We start from the raw sequence: 9,459 nt of genomic DNA, 5'->3' as shown, positions 1-9,459 counted from the left end.
CCCAATTTAACTAACTACACTAGCTACCTATCTTTAAATCTGGCTTCACTGTTTTACATTAATATTAACCAGTAGCTTTAATACTTTTTCAATAACTGTTTGGATTGAATCAATAACCCAGGAATCAGTGAAGCAGAGAATCTAGTTTTATCTGAATGTGGTTTCAGTTATTACAGTGAATGAGTTAAGATTCCCCATTAAAGAGTTTACTGTGTGTTGTGCTCTCATTCCAACCTTCAATATTTTTTCAGTCCTTCGTTTTAGAACAATCTGAAAAAGGTGCCCACAGATACCAAAGTCTCTTTGCCTATATAGAAAATATCAGTTTCTGAGTCTTGCCTTCTAAAGATCAGGTTGAACTATCAGTGTGTAGCCTCTAAGGGGAGTAGTTGGATGTTGTGCAGATGGAAGAAATCTACTGATGATCTTTTCATCTAAAAGGAAGTTCATTTTGGGGGGACCATACGAGAATTCAACTCAGAGGCATTCAACCACTTAGCCACATCAACAACCCTATTTTACATTTTATTTAGAAACAGTTTGTTAGTGCCTCACTATTGCTGAGGGTGATTTGAACTCTCCATCCTCCTGCCTCAGAATCCCAAGTCCTTGGGATTACAAGCATTCCCACCATGCCTGATGGATGTTCTTTTTTCTTTTATTAAATACTGTGAATAAAGCTGCAATGGAAATGGAATTACTGTTCTTTCTTTGAGAAATAATGGATTGTGTGGCATTTTAAACCCAGATTGATTATTATTTTAATTGATTTAGATACTAGAGATTAACCCTTGGGTATTTTGTCACTGTGCTATAGCCCAACCTGTTCCCCTTTTTTGAGACAGTGTCACTCATTTGTTTAGAACCTTGCCAAATTGCTGAGACTGGTCTTGAACTTAGGATCATCTCTACTTATCCTCCTGAGCCACCGGGAGCACAGGCATGTGCAGCCTTACTCTGCTACCCCAAAATTATTATTAGTGGATTATATGTCATTTTTATCTTAAGGTTTTGAAAAACCTTAACAATTTTTCAAAAATATATTTATTAATTTTTTATTTCCCCAATATTTTCCATGTATATGTACTCTGGCATCCTTGTAATCTTTCATGTATTTGCTTGCTTTTGTTTGGTTTGGTACTAGCAACTAAACCCAGGAAGGCTTTCCATTGAGCAACATCCCCAGTCCTTTTTATGTTTTGTTTTGAGACAAGATTTTACTAAGTTGCTTAGAGGCTTGCTAAGATGTAGAGACTGTGTTTCAAATCACAATTCTAAACCTCTGGGATTAGGTCTCTCAGATTTTTCTAAAGCCATTCTAAGAGCACTGAAGAGGGTGTAGGAAATTTATTGAACTCATGTATTAAATCCTCCAGGCAAGTTTATGTGAAGTAGCCAGTGTAGGAGTGTTCTGCAAAGATTTGTTTGAATAAACAGGGATTTCTTGTTTCCAACACCTATTCTGAACAACTATAGGGTATCGTAGTCCACAAAGGTACTAAAAAAAAATGTAAACTCATTGGTTTTCAATCTTTTTATTTGCATATGCTCAGTCACCTTTGCTTCCAGAACTTAGAACTTCAGGACATAGTAACTTAAACAACATATGTTTAAGATGAGAAACTCAGTGTAGAAGCAAACTCCTTTTAGGAGCAACTTATAGTTCTGACTTTATTACTTGGGTGAGCAGGTTTGGGGCTGGGCTCATGAAGTGCTAAAATCTCACTCAGGGTTATCAGTGATTTATTGTGTTCCTTTCTGTTACACCCACAATACAAACTAGGGAGAATCTCCTCTGAGAGCAATAGCAACTGGGAAAATATGTTGGCAAATGTCTTCTTGAAATAACCTTACAGTTTTGATATTTGTCAATTTCTCTGCCTTGAACCCAGATGATAAAACACTTGCAGAGCCTTTCATGGTCCCTAGAAATCATCATATTTTCTATGGCTTGGACCCTTGTGTATCACTTCTCCTACATTTCTGTTTACTGTGGGTGACACTGGCCATTGGGGATTTGGTCCCAAATGCAGCGCTTTGCTTAAGACAAGACTAATATTCAGTGTACCCCCATTTTTCAGTCTGAATGAAGGTAGATATTTTCTAAATTGTTGAATGTATATAAGTCTCTCTACTCATTTATAACTTGGTCAAAGCAACACTCAGAATATGAGTAACATTTTTATTAACTGATGGAGGGAGATCCCAGCATTTTAATATTCTGCTTTATTATCAACATCATTCCCCCCGTGCCTTAACATCTGCCTTTTATTGCGTTTCTAAGTTTGGAACCAAGTACATTCTGCACACAAACTCTACTAGTGAGCTGTGCTACCAGTCCCAAATTCCAACAACAGATTGGATAATTTCACCATTCATGTCTAATATTAATTTTCATATGGATGGTTTCATTTAGGCCTTTCTATTGCTCTTAACAATGCCAAAAAATGACATATATATGGATTTAGATTTGGTTAATTTATGATTCATTTGTTTGTATTATTGCTATATAGTTTCATAATAAACATTAATGTTACATAACAATAGCAACTTTATTTGGTCTTCAAAATTGAAGGTTTGGGGCTATTTTACATATTTTTTTCCTAGACAAATTTCAGAAAAGCAATGTAAACATACTAAAATTTTAATGGAAGAATATTCTACATTAAACTCTGATAGTTTTTTTTGTAATTATGAGTTTTATTTACACACATAGTATTTATAATGGAGCATTTTATGTCCTCTGTAAATTTTTGTTTTGTGATAAGTTGCACGTATTGTCCTTGAAAGCCTCTATATATGTGTTGTGTTATGCAAATATTACTTGATATGTTACACATATATAACTTGATGTGTTACAGAGATATCACTCCTATACTGGATACATGTTTGTGAGAAACTAATAAGGGTGTGTTCAGCACCTGGAGTGCTGATTTCTTGATAATTCATAAGGTATGCCTCAGCAAGTAGTAAAACACCATATCCAAGTACCTTTACACTTTTTCAAGGCTACAAGCTGTCTTTGACAATTCCAGTCACATTACATCTTTATACTTTTTAGTTATCCATTCAATCATTCATTCCATTGTTTATTTGTTTCTTTATTTATTCACTTTTTCTTTAATTGTCATTGTTTTGACATTCCTGGTGATTATATAATGATATAAATATCCTGAATGTAAACTTCTCTAATATTGCTGTATGTGTTTATTTATATAGTTACTTGTTATTTAAATGTTTTTTTTTTCATTTTCCAAGCCTGATTTATATTAGGTCTTAATCTTGCTTTATGAATACTTGATAAAAACACATTATTTCAAACAGTTTAAGGATCTATCACCTGGGCATAACTCCAATTTCCAACTAAAGTGGTCTCTGGGTCAACTAAAAGCTGTGCCAAAACTCCTCTTTGTTCCTATACACACCTTAAAATAGGATTCCTCTCCCACTTTTATATGTTTGAGAGCAAACTAACTTCTCAAAGCAGCAGTTAATAAACCTAGATGAGTTTACATTGACTAACCCATTATTGTTTTAAATTATTTAAATTCTTGACCCTGAAAGTGTCACTGATTACCTTTTTTTATTCTCTCTCTCTCTCTCTCTAATATTCCAGATTGAACCAAGAAATGCTTTTCTGCTAAGACACATCTTCAGCTCTTTATAAAATATTTTATATAGAAAAAGGGTTTTGCTGAGTTTCTTAGAGCCTCACTAAGTTGCTGGGGATGGCTGGCTTTGAACAAATGATCTTACACCCATAGCCTCAGAAGACTCCAGGATTATAGACATGCACCATTGCACACAGCTTTTGATACTCTCTTTAAAATAATCAGTCACAACTCTAAAAATTGAAATTGCATTTATATGACTCTTTGGTAATGCAGTAAGGTATTATCAACTGAAATATTTTTTGAAACAAATTTAATCAATGACTACTATTTGATTCCCAGAGTTTACTTTTTACCTCTTTAGAACTTGGTGAATGGTCTTCTTCCTTGTTTTTAGAATATAGGTGTCTTCTGTTATCAAATGAGTCTAGGGTAAATATGTTGAAAATTATGATTCTAAACTTATCACCAATCTCCATATTTATAAGAGTATTGGGAGCAGAAAAAGAATGATATTCGTAACTAATGAATCAATTTCAGTAAAAGCATAGTATCAGAGTTCAAGTTGGAATTCAATTAAGATACTTCTGTGGTAAGGTGATGACAAAAATTTAGGAACCTCTAAAGCACCATGTACGACTTGGAATGCAGTCATTTCTTTGACTTACTCATTTTAACTTCTTGAATTTACACCTAGAATTAATTTAACCATATTATATTTTATTTCTGTTTAAAATGGTTCAAGGAGTCTACATTATTTTCACAAATGACTTTCCTAAACTTACATTTTCACCAACAGTATGCAAACATTTTAGTTTTCACATATTCATAGTTTCTTGACCCTTTTTAGTTATTAGATTGTTGACAAATCTGTTCTCTCTCTTTTGGTGAGGGGTAGGCACTGATGATTGAACTCAGGGGCACTCAACTACTTAGCCACACCCCAAGCCCTATTTTGCATTTTGTCTAGAAACAGGGTCTCACTGAGTTGCTTAGTGCCTCACTTTTTCTGAGGCTGGGCATTTAACTCAAGGTCCTCCTTCCTCCACTTTCCAAACTGCTAGGATTACAGGCATGTGCAACCATTCCTGGTGATAAAAGCTACTCTAACACCTGTGCTCAGTATACATGTGTCCACATTTTGACTTGTGCATCAAATCTGTCATGGAGGATTGTAGAGTCCAGTCTGTTAAGTAGCCACAGAGAGAGTTTGTGGAAACATTTTCTGGGAATTAACAACTGTGTGTGCTTTCTAACCCCTGCTTAGGATTTTAGCAGCCCATTGAGATGCTTGCTAACCAATGGAAAAACAATAGTTTGTGATCTAGGGGAGACTTGCATATGATCAGTCAGCTTAATTCCCAGAACTTGAGCATTTGGAATGGTTTTCTGTTTGAGGTCCTCCTGCCTAAGCCTTCTACATTTGTTTTTGCAGAGTGTTTTGCTATATGTGAGATAATTAGTTTCTTCCATTGAATAGAAGATGTTAAGAGATTAACAACCTTTGGTGGAAGAAACAAAATCTTGCTGGGAAAAATTGGCTGTCATGGAATTGTTAGAGGGGGAAGCTGGAGACTGGAGCTCTTTGTGTGCTGAACACCCATAAATGCATAAACCACATTTTTTGTGATTTAACTTCTCTCTCCTGATCCCAGGGTTTTAAGCCCATAGATTCCCTTTCATGAACATAGATGACTATCACATTTTCTGTGTTCTTAGCACTTATGAATGTGAAAATCCTTCTTTAGCACAAACAAAATTAAGATCTAAAGCACAGAAAATTATTTAGAGGTAAGGTGTTATACATATGGTCTATATGGTCCCAATCTTTCTCTTCTCAGGGTGACACTGGCTGTTGGTAATTCTGTTCCAATTACATAGTACATTGCCTAAGCCTGGAATAAGTCCCAAATCTACCCTAGCTTTTTTTTTTTTTATATTTGACATTTTTATTTTAGGCTGCAAAAACTAAAACAAGCAAACAAACAACAAAAACTTGGAAAAGCTCGTCAAATGATGTAAATTCATCCTTTCCAGGAAAGCAGAAGGTAGATCCTACCACAAAGAAAAGATGCTTAGTTAATGGAAGTTAAAATTACAAGTACACTTTATCAGGTTAATAACCTTCTGAAAATTATTTTATTCACCTCCCTGTGATAACCAATAACCAAATTATGAGTTAGGTTTCCTTAAAATTAACTACACTTCATTAATAATCCTAACAGTTATCGAGTTTTGTCTTACTGGAAATTCTTAACCATGTTTGTTATGGGTTTTTTTCTTCTCTCAAATGAGTTGTATTAGTAAAAATTCACTACATTTCTGTAACAAATAAATGAAAAGCACAACTTTGCAAGCAGACTTAAAGTCACTCTTACTACCAGCTGAAAACTACTTTGGTTCTTCAGGAAAAAAAAATTAGCAAACAAAAAACATTTAGCTTAATTTAACAGTTGTTAATTTTTATAGTTGTACTCCAATAGCTACATGATACAAATATTCCAGAAGAACCAAACTGCAGCAATGAATGAACATGCGTGAGAATTTGTGCATTCAACAGATATGACAGAAAAGCTATAATTAAAATGCTAGGTAGAACAAATTTGTCTTTAAAATATCAATTCCTTTCCTTTAAAAAAATTATTGAGTCTACCAAGAAAATACAAAAACATAAGGCTGTAAGTAAATAATAGTTGTGTATAGGCTATTACAGTGCAGGTTATCCTCAAGGCCACATACATCCTGCTTCACTGTTGCTTGCACTCTGCTGGGTTTTGATCCTTCTTCGAGTCATAGTCTGGATCATTTTCCTCATCTCCTTCTTCTTCCCCTTCCTATATTAAAGTTCAAAATGCATCCATGAAGTAGGTATATAATAGGAAAAATTGGCTCATAACGTAGGGAAAATTTAATACAAAATTTAATACAAGTTACTCTATGGGTCAACAGATTTTCATGATTACAGAGTTTGGTGATAATGCAATTTAATCTGAAAGCTTCTATTATGAAAAATTTCCCAACACAACTTGAGACATCCAGACAGCTTTTATTGAAAAGATTTACTGCAGCCAACGTTGAAAAAGTTTACTGCAGCATTTGACTTCTTCAAAGAGCTGATAACCCTCATCTGCTTCTTCACCTTCTTCATCATAATCATCATCATCATCTTCAATAGCTTCTCCAGTGAAGCATAACACTGATCTCGGGATTATACGCTCACGTAAAAAGTGACCAATTTCAAAGTCTGCAGCAAGAATAGCTTCAGCAGCATCATCCAGATCTCCACTGTCAGGAACTTCAGGAGGGGCAAAAAAATTAAAGAAAGAATCATTGGAAACTGTTTTAGTCACGGTACGAACTGTCCCTCGTCCCTTGTGTTTCTGCTTCTTCTTAATAGTTTTCAAAGTGACATTCTTTCCTTTTTTCCAATCTATCTGGCACCCTGTACAACCCATAATTTCGGGTCCATCAAAAGAAAAGGGATCAGAATCGTCTGGTTCTGACCTCATCCTGTATGTCTTTGTCAACACTTCATTTGTGAAATATTCATTGGGTTCAAAGTGAAATTCTAAGGTAAAACTCATAGGCTGGCCAGCATCTGAGAACTTCACTTTAATATCTTTCAGGTGCTTCAGAATAGGTTCGTCATGTTCCTGAACCATGTCACTGAGCAAGTCAACATTCTTAAAAACAGTCAACCAAAATTCAGGAATTCCTTTAGGGTCTTCTTTTTCTTCATCTTTTTTCTCATCTTCTATCTTGGCCTTTTCTTTCAGCTCCTCCAAAATTTCCTCTTCTTCATCTGGTTTCCATTCACATTCTTCTTCTGTAGGTTCATAAATTGCATTAATGATCTCAAATCGCTTATCAAATAGAGGCTGATAGAGAACAGCATACTTCCTTTCAAGATCATGAACTTCCTCATAGAATTTGGCTTCTATCTGTGCACATTTAACTTGAAGGTTTTTGAGAGCATTCACTCGTCTTTTAACTACCCTAGGCAAGCTTTCAATGTATCCTGTTGGTGTTTCTACCAGACCATCAAGTCTTTCTTGAAGAGCTGCAAGAATCTGAGGATTTTGCATCATCTGAACAGTCAGCTGACGCGCTTTGATTTTTGTTTCTTCACCAGTTTCTTCTTCTTCTACTTCTTCAACATCATCCAAATCTTGATCAAGTTCAGACTGTTCTTTGTTGTCAATGTCTGCCATGTTGTAGGAACTTCAAATACCGGCAGCTAGTACGGGGATCCAGGCGGTCGGAGCTGCGCAGGCAGTGACTCAGGGAGGCAGCTGAGACGGGAGGAGCAGGAGGCGGCGCCGAGAGCAGATGGCGCTAAAAAAGCTACCCTAGCTTTTTAAAATCATCAAGTGGCAGATATTTTCCCAGTTGTCCAGTTTATATAAATCTCTCAAGTCATTTTTTTTTACTTTACTTAAGAGGAACTTGAAACATAACATTTACATTTAAGATATCCATGGATAGAGAAAAAGTCAGTAGCTTTTATTCATTTATATTCCATGCATTGCCCACAGTTAAGATATGCCTTCTATCTTTTGGCTTTACAGATTGTATAAACAAACTATACAAGTGAATTCTGCCCCCTAGTCAATCATTCCTTAGGTTTGGCCATGTCAACCATTCACTTGTGATGTTGTTTTTGAGGCATTTAGGTTTATGTTGGATATTCAATTTCTATTAAATATACATAAAGTGTTATGTACATATACATTTATCTATGGATTTTCTTTTGTATTATGATTCTTTGTATTTTATTATTGTAAAATAATTCTTCTTTTAATTCAGAATTTGTGGGCTGAAAATCATGTATAACATATAACATTCCAAATTAATTTTACAATATTTGCACTGGTCACTTCTTTCATTAAAGCAAAATTTGCTAACATTTTAATGAGGTGATGTTTTAGATTTAGGGGAAATTTTACATCTTGGAAATGATGAGTTTTATCATGTACACAAGTCTTTTATGTTCTTTTGTATAGTTTTATTTTCTCAAACTACATATTTTTAAACATGCATGCATGCAAAATATTACGATCGTGACATCTATATAAAATTATGTAATGACTAACATTTATCAAACTAGATATATTTTGATAAAAATGGGTTCTGGAAATTATTTTTCTCTCCCTAATCTCTGTCTTTCTCACTCTATTCTCTTTATATCTTTCTTAATGTACATTGCCTTTTCTGCATGTCATGGATTTTATCTGTTTGGACAAATACTGCCATATCCTTATATGTTATCGTGGTTCAGATATGCAGTAATTTTTATAAGCATATGCTTCTACTGGGGAATGAACATGTATTTTCAATAGCTAGTTTCTTAAAAGAAATAACAACTTTTACTCTCTCTTTTGTTCATAAGAATTTATTTGCTCCATGTGTTTGCTGATACTATCTAATTTTGTCTCACAGATATGATTTTATTTGTCATTTTCAAATTGAGCTATTTTATAATTATTGAACACTTATTTTTCCTATTGAAAGGTGGCTATTGAAGTCTATTCCCTTCCTTTTATTACTACCAGGGATTAAATCCAGAAGTACTTTACCATTAAACAACATCTAGATTTTTTTAGTATTATATTTTGATATATGGTTTTACTTAATTGCTTTTTACCTCAATAAATTCCTGAGACTGGGATTGAGCTCACAATTCTTATTTCTGAGTATCCCAAGTTGCTGGAAGTATAGAAATGTACCAAAATGAATAGATCTTACCTTCTTTTTTTTGAGTCTCTGTGTTTGACATTTTCTTTTTTATTTTTATTTACTTTTTTGGTACCCAGTTTTAAAATCAGGCATGCTTAACTACTGTGCAACA

At 34.3% G+C, this 9,459-nt stretch overlaps 1 protein-coding gene across 3 annotated transcripts; it reads right to left on the bottom strand.

Annotated features, from left to right (window-relative positions):
- Window positions 1–5,609: 5,609 nt before the first annotated feature.
- LOC107133649 (nucleosome assembly protein 1-like 1) lies at window positions 5,610–7,950 on the bottom strand. Of its 3 annotated transcripts, none has more exons than XM_048797674.1 (3): window positions 6,733–7,950; window positions 6,323–6,444; window positions 5,610–5,666 (listed from the first exon to the last, which is right to left on the bottom strand). In XM_048797674.1, exons 1-2 carry the CDS (start codon window positions 7,820–7,822, stop codon window positions 6,359–6,361), a joined length of 1,176 nt encoding a protein of 391 aa, XP_048653631.1. In that variant the 5' UTR covers window positions 7,823–7,950; the 3' UTR covers window positions 5,610–5,666; window positions 6,323–6,358. The 3 variants fall into 3 exon arrangements, with proteins under 3 accessions (XP_048653631.1, XP_048653632.1, XP_048653629.1); XM_048797675.1 differs by having other exon boundaries at window positions 5,612–5,666; window positions 6,351–6,444; XM_048797672.1 differs by lacking the exon at window positions 5,610–5,666 and having other exon boundaries at window positions 5,893–6,444.
- Between the last annotated feature and the right edge of the window lie 1,509 nt (window positions 7,951–9,459).

This window comes from Marmota marmota, unplaced genomic scaffold (genome assembly GCF_001458135.2).
Source record: "Marmota marmota marmota unplaced genomic scaffold, marMar, whole genome shotgun sequence".
Taxonomy (NCBI): domain Eukaryota; kingdom Metazoa; phylum Chordata; class Mammalia; order Rodentia; family Sciuridae; genus Marmota; species Marmota marmota.
Note: the sequence above shows the minus strand (reverse complement) of the source record. Positions and strands in the feature narration are given on the sequence as shown.

Bases quoted from the DNA above. Each gene is read 5' to 3' on its own strand.
- LOC107133649 (XM_048797674.1), bottom strand. From the start codon at position 7,822: ATGGCAGACATTGACAACAAAGAACAGTCTGAACTTGATCAAGATTTG. The intron at 6,445-6,732 runs GTTATCAGCTCT...CTTTAATATAGG, and splicing joins AGGTGAAGAAGCAGATGAGG to AAGGGGAAGAAGAAGGAGAT.